Raw genomic sequence first — 24,876 nt, forward strand, 5'->3', positions numbered from 1 at the left:
AGCAATAATGAAACAGGATCTCCTCCTACAAATAAGTTTGGACGAACTATTAGAAAACCTGCCTATCTGAAGGACTATTGCACTTAAATTAAGTATTATATTTTTAGTTTTATAAGTTTCTATATTTTTGGAAAAAGGGAGATGTTGTAATGTTAAGATGACATCTGGCAACAGTGTCTATGGACGGTTGTCAGCGGTCACTGGGCATGGCATCGCCCTTGGACGGAAGGGGGGATCATTGATGTTCGATGTAGAACAATAACAATGTTTATAACAATGCTAAAGTTCTTTATTAACAATCTGGTAATCTCTAATTACTACAATGGTGACAATAGTCGTTCAGAGCCACCTATGGTGGCAATAATTTTGGATCACACGTTATTTGTTGTAAATATTACAAGGTTTACATACAGGGGCGTAACAGAGACCCCCTCAGCGTGAAGCTTGCGGGGGGCCCCAATCGAGCAGGGGCCCCATCTTGTCGTCTGTTATTATGTAAAAATCTGGTATAGGTATGTATATGATTTTACTTTGTGTGTTTAAATTTAAAAACGTAAATTTCTAAATAGGCGTATTCGGCAAGTGAATCACCTCATATCTAGAAACTTAATCCTTTCCGGTCTCACGAACTTTTATGGGTGACGACAATAAACTACAATGCTTTGTACGTGACTATTGAAAGATTTGAGAATTGCAATTTTCCGAATTTTAAAACGATATTTCTAAATCTAGAAATGGGTTTCTCTTTAATCTTTACCTACGTTTAGTATTTCGATACAATTATCCAGAGCCGTAACAGAGGCCCCCTCAGCATGAAGCTTACGGTGCCCCAATATGTCAAGGGCCTCATCTTGTTGTCTAATATATGTAAAAATGTGTTGTTATATTATTTGCATACATACGTTTTTTAAGCAGTGCAGTATTGAAAATGAAGTTGTCCATCCGAATTAATAAAATTGTAGATAATATATTCGCTGATAGTAGATAGTGCACGAAGAAAGTTGTTCATCTCATAAATAATACTAATGTAATGATTTAGTAATTTTTGTTCTATTTTATTATATACCAATAAAGATGAAAAATGTAAGTCGTCATAAACAATGCATGAATACACCACATACATAGCTCAGTAAATGACAGTTTTGGAGTGAAATTATCAGCTCCACGACGGACGTATTTGCTTGACAATTTGGATTTAGGTTCTAATTACACTAAACTTCAAAGTTGGATTTATGCCGTTGGTTGCTTTTATTTCGGAGGGTGACACCCGTCCTTGGGGTGAAAAACATACGTTTAAAATAAGTCCGGAAATATATAAATTGACTAATTATAAGCAACTTTTGTTCTATAGAGTTTCTTTATCTATGTTAATACTTTTTAAGTCATTTGCGAGTGAAAATGTTTATTTTTCAACAAACAAACAACGTTTTCAGACGGGTTTTTCGCAAATACCTCAAAAATAAGTATTTATCGAATTAAATATTAGATATCGAAAAAATATTTGTAGCAAAAATGTAGCGTATAAGATACAAAAAAATTATGTACTTATTCATGAAGTCTATCAACAAACTAAAAGCACAGTTGAAGCTCATGAAAAATTATTCTTGTTCGTCCAATTCCAAATCAAGTATTTCAACCTGAAATAACCAAAATATGAAGCAATTTTCGGGAAAAGCTCATTAAAACTTTTTTTAAATGTTTCAAAAAAAAAGCTTTATTTATATTTTTTTATAAAAGTTTCTAGCACCAAAACTATACGAGTTACGTTCAAAATAAAGTTGGCCCCTTTTTTGGTTAAAAAATATCGTGAAAATCTGCCCCTATTTCGCACCCCAAATAAAATTTATCATTAGCGCTTTACCATTAACTTTAAATATTTATTGTTTATATGATCTGTAAGTTTGACCGGTCGGAAGTTCTTATTTTTGAAAAAATTTGGTTTCATAGTAAAAAAAGTTTTTTATTTTGGAAAAATGCCTTTTTTTCAAAATAACTTAAAAAGTATGAGCGATACGAAAAATCTCAAAGAGTAAAGAAATGTAGGTCTTGCTTTTATATATATTTTGGCTTTATTTTGTTTTTCTGTAAGACAAAAATTGGTTAAGATATGGCTGTTTAAAATTTGCATATAATCGTGATTAGTGACTCGTTCAAGCCCTTTCTAAACTAAAACCCTTCTAAACTAAAACCCTTTTAAAAATAAGCACTTTGAACCGGTGAAACTTACAGGTCATGTAAAAAAGTTAAGTAATTTGTAAGGCGATACTGATTAGTTTCATTTTGACGTGCTAAATAGGGGGAGATTTTCACAATTTTTTTACAAATTTTGTAAAAAATAAAGCTTCTTTTAAACACTTTAAAAAATTTCTAATGAGTTTCCCCGAAAAGTGTTTCATTTTTTGGTTACTTCACGTTGAATTATTTGATTTGTAACTTGACGAATAAGAAAATTTTTTCATGAGCTACAACTTTTCTTTTACTGAGTCGATAGACTTCATTTTTGTTTCATTTTTTTGTAAGCTAGATACATTTTTGCTAACAATATTCTTTTCGATCGAATACTTACTCTTTGAACTATTTGCGAAAAATCGCCTAAAAACGTGGTTTTTTTGTTGAATAATAAACATTTTTTTCTACGACCGTTTAATAATATGCTCATTATTCGCTATTTTTGAATAGATAATAACACCCATTACTTTACCCGTGAGTAATAGTTCATTACTCACGGGCTGAAGTTATTCACGGGTCATTACTCAGGAGTTGAAGTTAGATTCAAGTGGTGCATGGCACTTTTAATATACTTATTATAGTATAGTATAGTTGATCCAAAAGATGACATAACCCAGACATCCAAAGTGAAAGTTATCCTTCAACACCAAATTGTTCTATATGGTCCACACAATGTCCAGCAAAAAGTCACACCATTTTGAGCGTCGGGTTTGGGGGGGAGAGGGGGTAGAAATCGGTAAATTCGTAGTTTTTAAGTTTTTCGCCAATATTTCTAAAACTATGCAGTTTAGCATGAACAAACCTCTATACAAAATTGTTCTACATTAAATTTGAAATAAAAAAGGTCCATGCATAAGCTTTCTAAAATGAATGGTTCCAAAGTTACGGAGGTAGTATAGTGTAACTGGTCCAAAAAGAAGGCCTAACCCAAACATCCAAAGTAAAAGTTTTTCTCCAACACCAAAATGTTCTATATGGTCCACATATTGTTCAGTAAAAAGTTACACCATTTTGAGGGTCCGGTTTGGGAGGGAGATGGGAGAGAAACCGGTAAATTAGTAGTTTTTTTTGCGTTTTTCGTCAATATTTCTAAAACTATGCTTTAGCGTAAACAATGTTATATACAAAATTGTTCTACATGAAATTTAAAACAAAAAATGTTCTATACATAATTGTTATAAAATCAACGGTTCCAGAGTTACGGAGGGTGAAATGTCGAGGTTTTCGATACTTCTTATATTTTTGGGCAATATTTATGATATAACTATACCAAAAACCCAGACATCCAAAGTGAAAGTTATCCTCCAACACCAAATTGTTCTTTATGGTCCACATAATGGTCAGAAAAATGTCACACCATTTTGAGCGTCGGGTTTGGGGGGAGAGGGGGGAGAATGAGTAAATATAAAAAGTATCGAAAACCTCCACTTTTCACCCTCCGTAACTCTGGAACCGTTGATTTTATAACAATTATGTATAGTACCTTTTTTGTTTTAAATTTTATGTAGAACATTTTTCTATAGAACATTCCTTACGCTAAAGCATAGTTTTAGAAATATTGACGAAAAACTTAAAAAAACTACTAATTTACCGACTTCTCCCCCATCTCCCACCCCCAAAACGGACGCTCAAAATGGTGTAACTTTTTACTGAACAATATGTGGACCATATAGAACAATTTGGTGTTAAAGGAAAACTTTTACTTTGGATGTCTTGGTTAGGCCTTTTTTGGACCAATTATACTATACTACCTCCTTAACTTTGGAACCGTTCATTTTAGAAGGGTTATGCAAAGGGTTTTTGGGTTATGCAAAGGGCTATTTTTATTTCAAATTTAATGTAGAACAATTTTGTGTAGAGGGTTGCTCATGCTAAACCGCTTAGTTTTAGAAATATTGAAAAAAACTTAAAAAACTACGAATTTGCAGATTTCTCCCCCCTCTCCCCCCACAAACCCGACGCTCAAAATGGTGTGACTTTTTTCTGAACATTATGTGGACCATATAGAACAATTTGGTGTTGGAGGATAACTTTCACTTTGGATGTCTGGGTTTGGGTCCAGTGGCGGCCGGTCAGGGTCGGCAGGGTCGGCAGTGCCGACCCACACATTTATAGATATAATTTTTTTTAATCTTTGTATCTGTGAAGTAAAAAAAATCTGTCAGATAATACAGACTAAATTTTATTCATGGGTTTTAAAAGGATTTGATCAATCCGAACGTTAAAAGTGATCCCTGCGCATAACACGACTTCTCAAAAAATGAATGATCCGAGCCATTCATCCGACTTTTCGGCTAGCCGTACCCAACGCTTGACGACACGTAAAACTCAACGACATAACAAGTCGATGAGCAAGCGAAAGCGAACATACATACATTCTCTCCGTGGGCATTGGACTGGGGACGACTGGGGTTTAAGCGGCCAAGTACGGCACATTTAAATCTGCCGGTCGGTGCTTTATTTGGAGCATCGCATCGCATCGGCAGAAATTGTCAAAAATAATCACGCGGTTTTACGTCGTTTGATATTGTAATTTTTTTAAGTTGTCAGGAATTATCATTAAGTGGACATGATCGATCGAAGCATTTGTTAAAAATCAAAGTAATTATAGAGAATTAATAAAATTGTTTTAGAAATATTTACTTTCTGATTCGAAGTGTATTCGTAATACAGAATGAATTAATACATAATATAATCAAATAGTTACATTTTGAATAACGTTATTGAATCTGAGATTTAGAAAACCATTTGCTTTTCGCTGGAAGTAGATGAAACTTCTGATTATCATGTCATTCACAATTAACAATTATATTGTTGTTCGATACGCGTTACGTGGTAATATTTATGAGAGGTTTTTAGGTTTTAGAGACGTGAGTAAAAGCAATAAGGCAGAATATATTTTTGGTGTTTTAAAGAACAGATTAAAATTTTTTGATATCAAAAATAAATTGGTAGGGCAAACTGGGGCAATCTTATGATGGCGTTGCTGTGATGTGTGGTAAATTGAATGGTCTCCAGGTAAAAGTTAAAACTATTGCATCACAAGCTTTATTTACTCACTATGAACTATGATGCGCATATAATGAATTTATTTTTGCATGATACGTGTAAAAAAATAAAGAATATCGTCTTTTCTTGCCAGTTTAGCTCACCTAAACGGGTTACTGCTTTAGAACAAAATTGTTTCGAAATAACAGCGAACAGTTTGTCAGAAGCGATGAAATTTTAAATCTCGGTTAGTTTTATCTAAGCAGATTATCTCTAGTAGTTTTAGTATCTGTAGCAGATTTTCGTAACAGCTTTTGAAAGTTTTTGATTTTATTATCGAAGGCGACGATTTTGAAAGCGGCGATACCTCGATCCGTGAAGCAATCGGTTTGAGAACTTTATTAAATGATTACTCTTTTAATATTCTTTTAAATATTTTTAAGACAGAGTTGGCCCAAGATATTCATTGTTGTTCAAAATCAGTCAACTGACGTTATTAATTCCAAAAATATAATACGAAAGCTGGTGCAAAATCTCAGATATTTCCGTAATGATAGTAGTTTCCAATATATACGCAGTGACGTTTTGGATTCGCTTGATATTTCCGAACCATCCCAAAAAAGACACTGACATGATACATATCTCGAAAAACGAGTAGGTATATCTTGAAATTTTGGATACCTACTATTATATGCAAATAGATAGTCGTTTTTCGAATTTTGAAGATTTGCAAATTTTTGACCTCTTTTACGATTCAAAATTTAAAAGTACCCTTTGCCAAAGAATTTCCAAGATATTTATTATTACAAGTTAGGTACTTAAAAATTATGCCGATCCAAATATTTTCAGAAAGTGAGATAAGTTACAAAATATGTATGTATAATTCTATGTAGTAAGTACCTACTGCAATTCATTACAACAAACTGTTCATCAATTTTCTTATTACCACCAATTTCTGCCTCAAATAAACGGGATTTATCTGGTCTCAAAAGAATCAACACGTATTGTCGAAACACCATGAAACAAGAGAGAATGTCATCAAATACATCAAATAAAAAAAAACAAAAAACAACAAAATCTCCTATGATGATTTAAGCCTTTTAGTTTGATGGTATACCTATACGAGAAGACAAAAAAACCTTGCCGACCCTGTCTCCAAGACCACGAGCCGCCACTGTTTGGGTCTAACTATACCATACTATTAGCAAATAAAATTACTCAAACTTGTTTATTTAATCAAATAATCATTGTAATTTATATCAACAATTAAATTCGAAAAATGTTTAAAGTATTTTTAACTGTAACAATGGATCAGCATATTTTTTATGTTTAAATTTCAACATTTGATATTTTAAGATTGACGTTATTAAAAGGTAAATAAGCAATCGGTATTAATTCCGTAAAAGGACTCACGGATATGAAATTTATATCAATGAATTCTGTTTTACATACTGTTGATTATACAATAGATTTTTATTGAGAGCACACGTTCTTTTTCATGTAATTGCCTTAAAATATGACTTATTTTTAAAAGCCACCGCCATCCGCCATTCCATGACACTATTAATGATAACTGTTTGATTATTTCATAAGCTCAAGAAGGGTAATTCTAACAGTGTTGCCATAGTTATATAAAATATGTTTTCTTATGAAAAATAAAATCTTTCGATGTTAAATAATGTTTGTAGTTGATAATTATATTTTTCTACTAATCCAAATAAAAAAGGTCGTGGTAAAAGTATAGTATTTTACTTGCATGTAATGGCTCGTGTCGCAAACTTCATCATCGTGAGTAATAGCCATCATTAGATGCTCGTTGAATAATATACTATTACTCATAAATAACTCGAAAAGTCTTGAGTTGACCAATTCGGTAGTGAAATTGAAAATTACACGGTATCGCCATATTTTGCGTTGATTTACTGGGCTGTAACACATATAGGTATTAATTTGTTACACATGTCGCATTTTGTAATTATTTAAAGGGGGCCCCATTTCCAATGCTGCGGGAGGGCCTCGACGGAGTTTGTTACGCCACTGTTTACATAGATAGTACATCTTCATATAATGTGCAATATATCGTGCAAAAAAAACATATTTAATACCCCAGCAAATAAATCGTAAAATTACTGCTCGCTATTTCTTAAATGGAATATCTGTTGGAAGTCAATAGAAAAGTTGTACCATCTCATGGGTATAGAAAAAATTTTACTGCATCATGGTTTTTTATTAATTTAGAAAATGTGAAGCTATTAGAGCCGTATTTAAATCTCTTAAAGTTGTTACGGACGATTAGAATTATTGACATTTGGGCATACAATCATAGATGTGATATACAGGGTGTCCAGAAACTCTACCGACAAACGAAGACAGAAGATTCCTCAGATAATTTTAAGAGAATTTAACCAAATTCACCTAGCCCGAAAATGCTTCCCAAGGGAGCTGGAGCTCTTTGAAGATGGCGTCTTGTAATTAGTTTTTCTTAAATATCTCCAGAACGCTTTTAGTTAGAAAAACGAAAATTGGTAAACATATTTACCTTCCAGAGATAAATCGATTTCATCTATTGTGAATTTCTAGTACCAGTCATAGGCGTCCGTTTTGGGTGGTTCAACGGTTAATTTATCGCATAACTTTTTTATCTTTAACTTTTGAGGATTTTTGATACTGGATTATTAAAGTGTAAGGTATTATTTAGACTCAACATTACAAATGATAAGATAATCAGTCTTAATTACTACTTGTTTTTATTTGGTCAACCGTGGAATATACACTCTTTGTCCGTCGTCTTATTTCCTCATTTGGTACGTTTTCTAATCTAGATAACCGATAACCTGCATGCTCTACCTAAGTAAAATTGTGAAAGTTGTAAAAAAACAAAAATAAAAATCAATACTGCGAAAACCAAAGTTACGAAAATATTAAAAAATAAAAATTTACCCCTTTCAATATGTGAATCACCAACAACTTGAATACGTAAACCAATACAAATATCAAAAATGAATAACCATTTTCAATTTCGTTGCAAAACGAAAATACAGCCGCATCATATTCTAGTCCAATCAGAGAGTGCAGCAAGCACCTCTACCGGTTTCGAAACTTATTAGTCTCTCATCAGGAGGCACATATGCTGCTCTCTCTGATCCAACCAAAACAAACCCAGGCGTGCAGTCACGGATTTTAACGAACGAAATGGCATAGATGCCCTAGCGGCAACTGCTAGCAAAAGACTAAGTTTTCAATCTAATGGCATATAAAACAACATAATGTTACTCTACATCCCACCAGACTGAAAACAATGGGAACCTTCTCTGGTTACACCTCCGAGGCTTCTACAATTTGCAAACCATAACGGATGCTGAGACTAGTGAAGATAAGGGAATTTTACAATTTATAATTCACATCCCATGCTCAGCGCGGTAAAGTTCCAATGAGAACAAGGGCGGATCCAAGACCGGTTTTCGGGAGGGGCCATGAACTTTTTTTGGAAAGAGGTACCGGAGGTACGAGGGGTAATATTTAAAAATTAGGGTTACAATGGTGAGTTTTAAGGCACTTTTCACACACTTTTACCGTGTATGAGAAGTGCCTTAAAATTCACCATTCCTGCCGTAGTACCGATTCCTACACATTCTTCGGATCCAAGTGCAGGTTTTTCAACAATTTTAATACTATTTTCCCAATGCTTCTCCTGTCAGGCATTGTTCTTTCCCTCTTTCTTGATTTTCACTAATTATTTTTAGGTTCTCATAAGCGTCAATGAATTTGACAAAGTTTTCACGAATGTTGTTATTGTGTATGTATTTCAAATTTAGAGAAACCTGTTCCACGTGGGATACGTCGGTCGTTTCGTCAAATATGACAGACAGTACTTTAATATAATAATTTGCACTTTGAACCTGATTCATTATTTGTTCAATTATTTCTTCACCACAACGGGTTAATAATTGCTTTCGACGGTGCTGTGGATAGGAGTTATTTAAGAGTCTTATCTCCTAATGCGATTTTAAACCTTAGCAATAATTCCCCTCATTGCTAGGTCCAGTATCTTCGTCCAGAAGCAGAAGGCCATCATCACGATGGTCTCTTAGAGGAATATTAAGGACCCTACTATTGGTCGTAGTATTTCTTTATTTGTTTGTATCTGTTTAGACCTCTGAGAGTCTATCTGGTTAATGACTGACTGACTTTTGAGGGTTACGATAACTTTGTAGAAAATCCAGCTCAACCTGAACGCACTCCTTGTGGTATGATGTTTTTTCATGGGTTTGTATGGCTCCGTCTTTGCTCATGCGTTTGGTGAAAGATGTTAAAGGTTTCGTGATAAGGCTTTGGGCTGTCATCCCTTTATTGTGACCATATTTTTCATTAGTAAAATAAAACACAATACTTGTAAAACAATTCGTTTTGACTGTGCGAAAATACTAACCAACTCCTTTGTTCTAAGTGCTAGTGACTTTTTTATTCTTTTTGTGTATAGAATATGGAAATTGATACGATTTTGATGGCTGTCAAGGTCGTTCTAACAATTGGCACTTTGTAAAATTATCAACATTTTGATTTAAAAAAACATCCTGTCAATCTTGAAGCTTCTGTTACTGTCAGTGGCGTCTTAAGCGGGGGTGCAAGGGGTGCACGGCACCCGGGCGGCAGGTTATAGGGGGCGGCAGCTGGATCATAACGAATGACAAGTTCCATGTTTACATACGCATATGCACAAACGCTTTTTTACTAAGATGTACCTACCTACACTTAATATGCTGTATATTATATAGCCTACTTTAAAGTGTACGGCACTGTCTCCGCGTGAACAAATCTGAAAGTTTTTAGAAAATACTCAATTTAGGAAGCTTCTTAGAACTGAATCAACAGGGGGGCGTCTGTGAATCTTAAATGTGTTCGAGCGGAAGTTGTTACCAAAAAAAGGTCAATCCTTCTCGGTAAACCTTTGAAAAATTGTAAAAAATCTTTTGTATTAAATATCTATTTACGTAGAATAGATGACGTTGATATATTTTCTCTCTACGAAAATTAGGAACCCTTTAGATGGGAGGAGACATTTTAACAATTAAAGAAATAGGAGTCCCATTGGTTTAATGGGGAAAGGACCGCCTTTCAAAGTTTATAAAAATCGGTTTTCTTAAAAAATTTTTAGTTTCTATCTGAAATTTGAATTTAAACCAGTGACTTCTTGAGTTCCTGCTTTACGTTATTTTAACTTTACTTGATTAAATAGTACAGTGTCGTGAGTTTTGAAAAACCGCAGAAGTGCCCATAGAGATACAGCATCGTCAAACTCAAGGTAAGAATGTTATTAAAGTTACTACCTATTAAACGAGGACTGTAAAACAATTCTTTTTGTACATTAATGAAACTCACGTCTGGCTAGAGGGTTGTAGTATTTTTATTTATTTTTTTAAATTATTGCAGATGGCTGATGGAAGACAAAAACTTTCTGGTTTCCAATATCGGAAACGGAAACTGGAAAAAGAAGAAAAAGTGAAAAAATGCACGAGTTCTATAAGCAAGTTTCTTCAGAAAGTTCAACCAGGACCATCAACAAGTTCAGATATGAATCCAGTTTTCGAAAAAACTGTTGAAGATACAATGATGGGTGTTACTGAAACTTCTACTGATACTCCGATGGAAGAAATTTCAGCAACGTCAGCATCGGAAGCAACATTAACACCGACCGCAGCAGCCTCGGTAACAACTACTGCATTTTCTGATCATATCAGTAATAATTCGAGTTCAGTAATGAATGCGAATATCATCGATGCATTGACAGATCCTGCCCTTTGGCCACAAAGTATTTCAGATAATGTCAAGCTCTCACTACTTGAAATAGGTCCGGTACAAATAAAAAATTTTACATTTCCATTAGATGATTCTAATCGATCATTTTCAACTACGTATTTTCTTAAGAAACTAGGAAATAATGAAACGGTTATACGGGACTGGCTCGTTTATTCTAAATCTAGTGATTCTGTGTTTTGTTTTTACTGTAAACTATTTAGCAGTGCAATAAATGCTTTTAATGATGAAATAGGTTACAAAGATTGGCGTCATTTATCGAGAAATATAGAACGACATGAAAAAAGTGTAGCACATTTTCAAAGTGTGAGACAATATGTTGATTTAAAACAAAATATAATGAAAGGAAGAACTGTAGATTCGATTAATCAGGCCCAAATGGACCGTGAAAAAAAAAGGTGGATGGCAGTTATTGAAAGAATTATATACATTATTCAGCTTTTGGCTAGACAAAATTTGGCTTTTAGAGGGCATACAGAAAAGATATTTCAAAATGATAATGGAAACTTTTTAAAACTAATAGAAAGTGTTTCAAAATTTGACAATGTTTTAGCAGAGCACATTAATCGCATTGAAAAAGCTGAACACCGCAATATGCCTCATTATCTTGGTCATAACATTCAAAATGAACTGATAACTGTAATAGGAGAAAATATCAAAAACACCATTGTTAACACACTGAAACATTGTAAATATTATTCTATAATTTTAGATTGTACACCTGACATAAGTCATGAAGAGCAAATTACAATAATTTTTAGATTTGTTTATCTTAACCCCTTAACAAAAAATGTTGAGATAAGAGAGCATTTTCTTGGATTTTGCTCTGTTACTGACACAACTGGACAAGGATTAATGACGTTTTTATTGAATTTTTTGGAAGGCTTAAATATTGATATTAATGACATGCGCGGCCAAGGCTACGACAATGGTGCCAATATGAAAGGCAAAAAAATTGGCTTACAAAAAAAAATTTTGGATATAAATCCTAGAGCATTTTATGTACCATGTGCAGCGCATAGTCTTAATTTAGTTGTAAGTGATGCTGCAAAATGTTCTTTGGAAGTTACAAATTTCTTTGCCATTGTCCAAGAATTATATGTATTTTTTTCGGCATCAACATCGCGCTGGCAAGTCTTAAAAAAAGAACTGCCTACTTTAACTCTAAAATCACTTTCCGATACACGATGGGAAAGCCGCATTGATGCTCTGAAAGCCCTTCGTTTTAATTTAGAAAAAATTTATGATGCTTTGTTCTTTATTTATAGTGATTCAAATAAAGATAACGACACAAAAAATTTGGCATATTCTTTGATTTCAAAAATAAAGTCGTACAAATTTGTTTGTTCCTTGGTAACTTGGTATAATATTTTATTAAAAATTAATACTGTAAGCAAAATTATGCAGAAATCTACTGTGATACTTCCAGAGGCTGCTAAAATGTTAGAAGAAGTAAAAAAATATTTAACTGAATGTCGTACAGACTTAGCTTATAAAGAAATGCTTAATGAATCAAAAATTATTGCTGAAGAATTAGACTGCGAAATTAGTTTTCCAGCAGTTGGCACTGTACGACCTAGAAAACGAAGACCTATGTTTAATTATGAAGGAAGAGATGACGCTATACAAAATCCAGAGTTACACTTTAAAGTAAATTTTTACTTTTTTTTATTAGACACTGCCATAACTAAATTAGATGAAAGGTTCGAATTGTTAAGTGATCACAACAACTGTTTTTCGTTTTTACACAACCTTGATGCTTTTAAAAATTTAAATTCAAATGATAAATTAAAGTATTGCGCGGATTTGCAAAATAAATTGACAGATTTTCAAACTAAGCATTCTGATATAAATGCAGTCGATTTGCTGAATGAAATTGAAATTTTACCGACCTATTTAAAATCTGCCTCCTCTGCAATTGATGTTTTAGGATATTTATTTAAAAATAACTTGATTAGCACATTTCCAAATTTGTCGATTGCTTTACGTATTTATTTAACATTACCGGTTACTGTTGCTGAGGGTGAAAGATCATTTTCCAAATTAAAGATTATAAAAAACTATTTAAGGTCTAGTATGACACAAGAAAGGCTTTCAAATCTAGCTATAATAAGCATTGAAAATGATGTTGACATAGATATTAATGACATTATAAAAGAATTTGCTATCCGAAAATCTAGAAAAATTGATTTTAGCTTTTGAAAAATATGGTCAAACATTAAATAATACCTACCTATTTCAAGATGTGTATTATTATCATAAGTATGTATTCGGATATAGGTATAAGTACGTAATTTTTTATAATTTGTTTTTACATCTGGTACATAATATGTATATACATACGTGACTTACTTTTCATTTAATTAAATATATATCTGATGTTATTAAATTGTGATATAACTAAATAAATAAAATTGTTTGGTTTATTTTAAGAATAGTTCTCTACCTATCTAGCTTCCCTTATGTCGTTCACCTTCTTCACGGTATATAGGAAATAAGTCTTATTTTCTAGGCTGTAACCTCCTTCAACTTATCGCCCAGAAGGGGCGGCACACAAGAGTTTGCACCCCGGCGGCAGGTGAGCTAGAGCCGCCCCTGGTTACTGTCTTTGTTCAATTCTAGTCCAGAAAATAATATTTATCCCATGTTTTGTACATATATGTGTTTGAAATTAAAAACATTTGAACTGCAAATATTTAAATTTAAATTTTTTTTAATTCTCGGAGGGGGCCATGGGCCCCATGGCCCCCTCCCTGGATCCGCCCTTGAACGAGAATGGTTCCCTTCGTACTCTAATCAGAGTAAATATGTAAATCAAAAATGAATAACCATTTTCAATTTCGTTTCAAAACGAAAATACAGCCGCACCATATTCTCGTCCAATCAAAGAGTGCAGCAAGCACTTCTACCGGTTTTTTAAGTATATTTAAGTCTTCATGAAGTGTTTGATTACTTACGTACCATGGTGCATCCACTTTGATCTTAGAATTTTAGACTGAAATCTTTGGATGATATTCAGTGATGGTGACTTTGCACAGCAAAGTCACCATCATCAGGAGGCACATTTGCTCTCTCATCAGTAGGCACATATGCTGCCCTCTCTGATCCAACCAAAACACATCCCTTCGTGCAGTCACGGATTGCATCGAACGAAATGGCATAGATCCCCTAGCGGCAACTGCTAGCAAAAAGACTAAGTTTTCACTCTAATGGCATATAAAACAACATAATGCTATTCTACATCCCACCAGAATGAAAACAATGGGAACCTTCTCTGGTTACACCTCCGAGGCTTCTACAATTTGTAAGCCATAACGGATGCTAATACAAATATCTTGGCTGCTGGTTCAACAATCAACTTGATTATAAACAAGAAGTAAGAACGAGAATAGAGATAGCCTGACCAGGCCTTACCAAAATGAAAAGCTTATTTTGTATCAGTTGCATTAATATCATCCTTAGATGAGGTGTCGTTTTCTGCATTACTATGTACGGTCAACACTTTTGTATGGAACGGAGGTCTAGACGCTCAACATAACACTGATGAATTTAGTTAAAAGTCTTTGAGCTCAACTGGCTTTATAGAATAACCTTGAAAATACCTTGGACGACCCATAACACCAACGAAAATATTCTGAAGAGAATAGGTACAGATAGAGAGCTGCTAAAGATAATCAAATTAAAAAAAATAGCTACCTGGGACACATAATGAGAAACGAAAAGTACCGCGTCGCGCAACTGATCATCCAGAGGAAGATTGAAAGAAAACAAAGTCCAGTAGGCGTCAGATTTCAAGGCTTAAAAATACCAGAGACTATTCAATATCTTTATTTAGAGCCGCATTGGACAGAGACAATTTTGCCAGTGTAATCTCAGTTGAGTGCTGGAACTTTTCAAGCGGCCCGGTGATTTTATAGAAAAGCGGCCTCCCATCCTCATTTTGCCTTCTATTTTCAGGATATTTTGATCGTTATTTATAAAACAAAAATACAAAAATATAAATTACCTATTTTTAAATCAAAAATTAAACTTTAAATTCAATGAAATTGTTTAAAATTTGCTGTTTTATTATTTAAGAATAAACAATCTTACAAATAATAAATATAATATATAAATTTAATATGATTAAAAGATGAAAATAAAATAAAATTTTAAGAATTTTTCAATTATGTATTAAGTTGAATTTTAGTAAATCAATAATAATTATACAAGAGAGTACAAATACAAGTACAGTACAAATACTTTGATTTAACAATATTTAAATGTTAATACAACGCATTAATCTAAACATTATTTTGCAATTATTTTATAAAATAATTAACTCTCATTCAATAATTTCCGCATTAAGGGCGTAGCCGCAAAATTTCGCGCCAATGTGTTTTAAAAGCATTCATTTTTTTCGAATCCTGAGGAAACTAATAAGTATTTTTGAAAAATTTAAACGAAGAATGAAAGATTACATTATTACCGAGGGCCTAAGATCCCTTAGAATAACCAAAAAGTTTCTTTTGAATGAGATATTTAAAATTAAAAATCACACTAAATTTTCTCTTTTTGTTACCCTTTTAACTTATTAAAATAAACATTATATAAGTTTGCATGGACTTTCGGCCCTCAGTAATAAACCAATCTTTCAATCTGCGTTTAATTTTTCAAAAATACTTATTAGTTTTCTCAGTATTCAAAAAAAAATAAATGCATTTAAAACACATTTGCGCGAAATTTTGCGCCTACGCCCTTAAAGAAGATTTTTGAGCAAATTCGTCGATTATTTCATTATTTTTAAGCTCATACAAAGTGTCTTTTTCTATAGCCATTAGCACAAATGTTTCTAAGTTATCTTGTGTTAAAGTATTTCTTAACCTATTTTTTATGTATTTCAACGTTGAAAAGCTTCTTTCACAAGATACTTGTGTCACTGAGAGAGTTAATAAATGCTTATTTATCTATAGCAATCTTTTATATACATAAAGACTTATTAATTTACTTAAAGTGAATTTTACAATCAAAAAAGATTTAATTTTTTGTGAAATGTTTTGTTAACATCATTCGATTCGAAATTAACAAAAAATTGTTGTTACATCAGGTTTAGAAATTTTTGTGAAAAAAAGCTTATTTGGCCGGCCTCAAGAGGCCGCAGCCTCTCGGTGATTGCACCGTTTCAATTATATGGCCAGCACGCCACTACACTAACCTCCACTAAAGGAGATAGCACCACAAGAAGAAGAATTTAATTCAGCTTAAGATCAAATACTTACTCCTCTTTTCCATCCACAGTCACAGTTTGTCAAACTGGGAGGTTCTGGCTCAGGTTTATTATCTTTTACAGCAGTTAATGTACAAATAAATCTTCCACCTCGTGAAAATACTTGTGCTGCTATTTCTAAAATGAATAAGTTAATTTTTAGATCACTTTTTTCTATAATATTAATAAACTAGAAGTATTTATTGGACGTTCTCAAACGTCGAATTCGACTAAAATTAGCTTAAAGGCTAATTTATGTTATTACGGGGCGTGCACGGTACGTGCCGTAGAACAATAGAAAGCTCATGTCTCAGCACGTCTCCGGAGTCGCCCCGTTCCGTTATATGATAAACTAGCCAATACTTTTCATATCAGACGAATCTTCAACGTGCCCCGTAAGACAGCCGTGTCGTTCACGTCTTCTTCCTAACATAAATCAGCCTTAAGACTTTTCTTCGCATTTCTTTTGTTTTTTTTATGTTTATTTCTTGACAACCTTCTTTAACAAGATGTTAACAACCGGAACAATATGGAAATTAATTTAGTATAATATTCTCACCAATTGCTACTCGATTTGCTTGAGCTACAAGCGAAATTTTTCCAGAACCGCAATAGTTGCGTGAATCTCTAAACGAAGTGTCTCCAGTAGGCGATATTTTGAGCTTGTCTCCAGAGCATTCTACAGTCTAAAAAAGAGTAAATAGTGGTTCAAACTGATATCTACAATATTAGAGTAAAACAATGTAAGTAAATTATAATGAAATCGATTTTTTCTAAAAAAAACTGTATTTTGTATTTTAGATAATCATAAGAGTATCATTTTTATATTTTAAAAACAGATTATTTAAATATTATGTCAAAATAAAATAAACGTACAAACACCATTATAACGTAAATTACCTGAATAGATGTGAAAAAATGGCAAAAATAACTTTAGTGTGGAAGGCACTTACGGAATAAAATTATTTTTGTCGTTGTTTTAAAAAAATTATTAGTTCAGAGAAATAAGGAAAAATATATCCTGTTGGTGACACAACCCCCTCCAGGCCGAAACCAAATTTTTTGAGGAGTATGGACATCTATAATAATAACCTATATTTATGTTTCCTGCAGACGATTTTGATGATATACATAGTTATACAAATGAAGATCAAAAAACGGTAAATTTTTGCTTTTTTCGTCTATTACCAAAAAGTTAAGCATTTTAAACAAATTTGAGAGTCAGAAACTCATAAATCGTATAAAAACCTTCAATATGGCATTCGCTGAATATGTCTATCCTTATTCTTTGGTTAGAAAATTGCAAAATAATTCATAAATTTTGAGTTTTTATAAATATTCATAACTTATGTAAAAATTAACTTAGAACCTTCTTATGACACAGAATGCTGAGACTTCTGGTGCTTAAATCATAACCTAAATTTTAAATCAATTGGTCAAATAGTTTAAAAGTTATTTAATTTGTTTATCTTAAATTCATTTTTTTGCAACACTATAAGTCTGAAAATGATGAAGTTACGGTAATACTTTGTATAGTTTATGAAAGAAAAAAAATTTACACTATTAATTTAATTAAAAAAAATAACAAAAAATAATTCTAAATATTGCAAAATTATTTTGCAAGAACATGTGAATTAAAAAAAGGGGGGCTAACTTCGTCCCTAATTGTCCTAGACAATTGTTTTTCTTTTTAAATGTGTATAAAAATTCAGTCTTTCTAAATATAAAAAAATTATTTTTCTACGGGTAACGGTTAAAAAGTTATTCTAACTGTTTATAAGTAAGCAAAAAAATCGACATGCTTTTGCAAAATAATTTTACATTGTTTAAAATTACTTTTTGTCATTTTTTTAATTAAGTTAATACTATAAATGTTCTTCTTTCATAAACTGTCCGAAGTATTACTGTAACCTCATCATTTTCTGACTTTATTGTTGCAAAAAAAATAATTTGGGATAAACAAATTAAATAACTTTTAAACTATTTGACTAATTGCTTTAAAATTTAGGGTATGATTTAAGCACCAGAAGTCTCAGCATTCCGAGCAATAAGAAGGTTCTAAGTTATGAATATTTATAAAAACTCAAAATTTATGATTTATTTTGCAATTTTCTAAGCAACCAATAAGGATAAACATATTCAGCGAACGCCATATTGAAGTTTTTTATTCGATGTATGAGTTTCTTACTCCCAAATTTGTTTAAAATGTTTAACTTTTTGGTAATAGACGAAAAAAGCGAAAATTTACCGTTTTTGATCTTTATTTGTTTATAACTATGTAGGTATATCATCAAAATCGTCTGCAGGAAACATACAGGTTATTGTTATAGATGTCTATACTACTCCAAAATTGTATTTCGGCCTGGAGGGGGATGTGTCACGAGACAAATCTTATTTCTCTGGACTATATGAAAAACGCTGAGACCCGTCGATGTTTATATAAAATGTCTTTTTAAATATAAATTTAAATGTAAAGAGTGATTCACGCAAGTCTAGCACAGTCCATAAGCTTATAATTTAATGGAACACCCTGTATATTTTTATATTTTTAAAAGCTGCTTAACAATCTGATTTCAACTAACTATATAATATAGGTTGTATTATGAATAATACAGGGTAAAATTTTGAAATTATAAAGTAGAGAAACCACTTATGGAATAAAATTGTTTCTGTCCTTATTTTGGACGATTCTAAAATTTAATATATCAACTTTTAAATTCAAGTGGGCACTTTATTAACATAAATTTAAATATACACGGTGATTCACTCAAGTCTAGCATAGTTCATGATCTTTAATTTTAATGAAACCTTGTATATTTTTATATTTTTAGAAGCTACTTAAGAACCTCATCTCAAACAGTTTATAATGTAAGGTCTATTGTGAATAATACAAGGTAAAATTTTGAAATTATTTATAAATTTTCGTCAAGACATTAAATACAAAACCCAATATATTAATACTTAGTTTAGAAAATTGATGTCTTTATTTAGTTAATTTAGAGGTAGACCGAGGTAGACCGAGGAAAAGTTGGCAGGCAGGAATAAACAAAGCCATGGATGAAAGAGGTCTGCAAGTAGACCAATGTGAGAAACAGAGAGGAATGGCGAACGGGCATCGGAAGACGGAGAATGTTGTAAACCGATAATATATATAATATATTTAGTTAATTTATAAAACAATACTTGTTAATTTCAAAAGTTTAGGTGTTTAATATCATCTTGACGAAAATTATACACAAATTTAAAATTTCATCTTGTACTCGTATTATTCATAATAAACTCTACATAATACTCTTTTTTGAGAACAGGTTATTAAGTGGCTTCTAAAAACATAAAAATTTACAGGGTGTTTCATAAAAAACTAAAGATCATGGACTATGCTAGACTTGCGTGAATCACCCTGTACCTATATTTAAAGAGCCCGTTTGAATCTAAAAGTTCACAAACAATTTTATTCCATACTTTATAATTTCAAAATTTCATGCTGTATTTTTCATAATACACCCTACATATACACACACCCAAACTTATATGGAATCACCATGTATTTAAAAGCAATATTTATTTCTTTTGAAAAAGGTTGTTATTGTTGCGAAGAATAAAGGTGTTTATCGAAAATTAACAAATATATGACATTCGGATTGCAAATTGAACGAAAATAAATAAACTAAATTTTGCGTCCAAAAACGAAAATATGTCTCATGTGGGGTTATAGAACTTACAACAGTGAAAGATTATTGGTCTTGTGGAGAAAGTAATGTTCTCAAAGGGACATAGCTGTAGAGTTACGCGTGACACAGGGCGTTCTGTACAAAACCTATGATAGGTAACAATAGAGAGATATTGCAAATTTAACACAGCCTACGTTGCGCTATTTACACCGCGCTATTTTGACAGAATTGACATTTCTCAGACGTTTCATAAATGCAGATATTGCTCAACATTTTGGTTGCGGTATTTTACGGCTCGATTAAGATTAGTTGTTTATCTAATTTGTACTCAAAATTCAGAATTTAATTTAGATGAAAGAAAGCAGGTTTGTATTTTCTTCCAAATATCGAGCAAGAGAAATAAATGATCCTTGAATGTTCTTACAAATAAAACATTTTCCTGTTGCACTCTTCATGTTTTCCTGAACTAACGTCCAATTTTCTGGAGAAGTCAATATGGATTTTGACATAAAACTTGTTTTAATAAACACAAATCGTCATCAGACGTAAATCTAATTCGTTTGCTACTGTCTGAGGTACCCATTTTAGCAAATTATTACGAATAAATTTGGTTTAAATGAAAGATAAACAACAAACATAACCTGAAAAGAAAATAGCGCAACGAATACCGCACAGCGTAACGACTCCCCTAATAACGGCAGGCCGTATTTCCAATAACGCAGCGTAAGCCAGATATCACATCTGCGCATGCTCTACTGTCAAAATAACGCCTGCTGTAATACAGCAAGTGCAAAAAAGGCTCTGCAATATCTCTCTAGTAACTAGGAAAGCTAAAAATAAAGCAAGTGAAAGTCGCCAAAAAGTAATAACGACTCGCCACGATCGTTTAATTGTCCAATCAGCTGGAAGACACCCAACCATTTCTCACCTGCAGCTCCAAAGGCAGCTTGTGGAAGCTACAGGTGTAACTGTTTCAGTTGAAATGATAAAAAGAAGAGTTCGTGCCAAGAAGTATACAACAGTAGACAGTTATGGGTTCCCGAGTTATCCACGCAGCACAAGATTGATCGCCTAAATTGGTGTCTTCACCACCAAAACTGGAACATTGGGAATTGAAAAATGTGCTATTTTCAGAAAAAGTCAGGATTTGCGTAAAATCAGATGACACACCAAATCGTTTACTTAGAGGTCGAGTAAGACAAGCAAGAACGAAAACTGTCAGATCTGTTCACAAATATAAAAGGGGAAGTGTAATGTTCTGGAGAGGAATTGTGATCCGTAAAAAAACTCCTTTAATTTTTATCCAATCAACTTTTACTGATCACAGGTATGTTGATAACCTGTAGTCAGGCTCTGGAGAGGTGCAACAGGAGACAATTTAATTTTATTGCATAATAATTGACCTCCACATACCATTAGAGTGACCAGAGACATCATTGAAGCAGAAGGTATCCCTTGTTTGGAGTGCCCTGCTTACTCACCCGAGCTTAACCTTATAGAGTTTTTGTGGGATACGCTTAAAAGAAAAATTAGAGCTCGCCGCGATAATCCACAAAACACCGCACGGATAATACAAGCTGCTCTTGAAGGATGGAGCAACCTGCCACAACAAAATGTTGATAATGTGACTAGGAGCGTGCCCACGCAAACTGAAGCTTTCATAAGGGCTAGAGGTGATAACACTGACTACCATAAAACATAAAAAAAAATAAAAACTAAAAAAAATAAAAAATTACAGATTTGATATTTAACGATGTGAAGAGTAACTATAATATTGTCCTGCTTTTTGTTGAAATTAAGTAGTAATAACAGTGAATTATTAGCTGTATTTCATACCTACATGTGGCTAAAAACCTACAGTTTCAGTTGTAAGTGATTTTGTGAAGGCAGTGCAATTGTATTTCGAGAAATCGGCGCAATTATTTTGGATTCTACATAAGAGGTTCTGTTTTTGTTATCAGGTTCTGTTTTTTATTATCAGAAAGCAATTAACATCTAGAACTGTGGCCGATAAAGCTAATGGTAAATTAATTAGCTCCAACAATCGTTTTGTTAATAGTCCAGTGAAATTTTAACAATTTCGGAACTTTCATTATTGTTTTCAAGTATGGCAGGTGGATCCTGTTATAAATGCAAGACATCATGCATCTTTAAGGAATCAAGGAATGAACTATTTGGGTATCCATGTGATATCTGTAAGCGAGTAATTTGTAAAAATTGTTCATCTATATCAGCTACTAAAATCCGAGCAGTGATAATGGTAAATAGAATTGTGCCGTTTTATTGCCCTGACTGTGCTATAAACATTGTCAATTTAACAGATTTGATAAAGAGAATGAGTAATTTGGAACTGGAGATTCAAAAAAATCAGAGAGACAACAAAGATCAATTCTTGAAACTAGAACAACGTATTTTAAAATTGGAAATATGCCATAATGATAGCGCCGAAACTGCTGTTAGAAATAACGTGATTACTTCAGACATCGATGCCCTTAAGGAGGATATTATCAACTTAAAGAGTGCAATAGAGGATCTGACCATAAATGGACTGAATACTGATGTTCCTGCCTCAAGTAGTAACAGCAAAGTTTCCGAGGATTCATTGGTTTCTGAACTCCAAGAACGATCCAGGTGATCAACCAATATCCTACTTTTTAATGTTACCGAATCCAACAATGACATGGAGGCTGCCACAGAAATTCTCAAAAAACTTCACCATGAACCTATTCCTATTCGCTCCGCCACCAGATTTGGCAAAAGGAATAAATTTGGCTGTAGGGCTTTAAAAATCACGGTTCCAAGCAGCTATGATGTTCAAATGGCACTCAAGAGTAGATCCAAATTAAAAGGTAGCAAGATCTTCATATCGAGCGATTTAACTAAACTACAAAGGGAACACGAACTCAAAATTAAGAACGAGCTGAAGACCAGAATCGATAATGGCGAAACTGATCTAAGGATCAAATACTTGAATGGAGTGCCGTCTATAGCTTCAAAAAACTGAAAAATCTAAAACTCAATACTGTTCCTCCCAATGACCACAAAATCAGTGTTTATTACCAAAATGTACGTGGCCTTCGGACAAAGCTTGGCAAGTTATTGGAAAATACTCAAGGATGCTTTTATAATGTTTTGGTGTTTACGGAGACCTGGCTAACTGAGGGAATTACCGACGCCGAGCTGAACCTAGCGGACTTTAATGTCTACAGAAGTGATAGGTCATCTTCAACCAGTGCCTATTCTAGAGGAGGAGGCGTTCTTATTGCCGTATCCAAGCAATTGAATAGTAAGCATTTGCCATCTTCACTTGATATCGAGCAACTGTTTGTAGCCATTATCAATGGTAACGAAACCATTATTCTCGGCACTGCATATTTTCCCCCAAAAAGTGACTCTGAGAAATTTTCCATCTTCAATGACAATGTTGACAACACAGTCAACAATTTCAATCCATCCCAACTATGCCTTTTGGGTGACTTTAATCTGCCTAATGCATCGTGGTCCCATGACAATTTCAGTTCATCAGCCACATTTAATCACCTTGCTACTCCTAACGAAAAAACATCCATTGAGATTATCTCAAATCTATCCTGTCTGCATAATCTATACCAGATTAACGTTTGCCCAAATACCTCTAATTCTTTATTAGATTTGATACTGGTCCAAAATAAAGATATCGCCGTTGTTGAACCTACAGACATTTTAATCTCTCCTGACCAATATCATCCCCCACTGGTGTTTGAACTACCCATAACTACCAGATATAATGAGGGACTTTTACCGGAGGGTTACTATCATGACTTTAAATCAGCAAACTTTTCTCTAATTAAAGGCTATCTCGATTGTGTCAACTGGGATACTTTAATGATTGGATGTTCAGTCGATGAAATGGTTAACATTTTATATGATATTCTGTACTCAGCTATTGACATCTATGTTCCTGTTAAAAAATTCTCTTCTAGAAAATTTCCTATCTGGTACTCTTCGGAACTAAAATCGTGTATTATTAGAAAGAAGACAGCACACAGGAGACTTAAAGAGTCCAAGCTGCCAAAAACCAGTTACCTTTATAAACAGTTCTCAGAGCTCCGATCTCAGTCCCAGATACTTGCCAAGCGTGACTATTTAAACTTTACATTGTCTACTGAAAACTCTCTTCCTGGCGGTCTGAATAAGTTTTGGTCTTTTATCAATAACAAAAGAAAATCAAATGGAATTCCTTCTGAGTTATCTCACAACGGTAAAACTAGTTCATCTGGTAAAGATATTGCGAATTTATTTGCTGATTTCTTTTCATCAGTTTACTCCTCTGTTGTTGTTGATTTCCCCGAAGACATCACTTCTTCACCCTTAAACCTATCATCATGTAAACTATCCATCTCTGACATTTACTCTAAATTGTGTAACCTCAATCCTTCTAAAGGCCCGGGACCTGATGGCATCCCATCAAGCTTGCTCAAGTACTGTGCATTTAATTTGGCTCGGCCATTATTTCTCATCTTTAACAAGTCTTTAGCTAGTGGAAGCTTTCCAAATGTTTGGAAGACCAGTTTCCTATTGCCCTTACACAAAACAGGTGACAAAAGTCTTGTGTCCAACTATAGACCTATTAGTATCCTAAACTCTATTCCTAAACTATTCGAATCATTTGTCTGCGATTTCCTTACACCCTCCTTGAACGGTGTTCTTTTGGAACAGCAGTTTGGTTTCAGGCGCCATAAGTCAACTGAACTCATTTTGCTGACATATACTAACTTCTTACTGAACGCCTTGGACGAAGGACTACAGGTGGACGCCCTGTACACCGACTTCTCTAAGACTTTCGACAGAGTTAATCACAATATTCTATTAGAAAAATTGCAGCGATTAGGGATACATGGTTCACTTCTGCTGTGGCTTAGGGAATATCTTCTGGACAGAAAACAAATC

At 33.3% G+C, this 24,876-nt stretch overlaps 1 protein-coding gene across 2 annotated transcripts in view; it reads right to left on the minus strand.

Moving 5' to 3' along the window:
* Positions 1-24,876, minus strand: part of LOC126883336 (venom serine protease-like) — a 486,705-nt gene that overhangs the window by 36,343 nt on the left and 425,486 nt on the right. For both annotated transcript variants that reach the window (XM_050648773.1, XM_050648774.1), the window contains exons 3-4: positions 16,836-16,962; positions 16,290-16,414 (exon numbers count right to left, since the gene is read on the minus strand). In XM_050648773.1, coding sequence (XP_050504730.1) covers positions 16,290-16,414; positions 16,836-16,962 — 252 coding nt within the window. The remainder of the gene's footprint in view (positions 1-16,289; positions 16,415-16,835; positions 16,963-24,876) is intronic.

Source organism: Diabrotica virgifera, chromosome 4 (assembly GCF_917563875.1).
Source record: "Diabrotica virgifera virgifera chromosome 4, PGI_DIABVI_V3a".
Lineage (NCBI taxonomy): Eukaryota > Metazoa > Arthropoda > Insecta > Coleoptera > Chrysomelidae > Diabrotica > Diabrotica virgifera.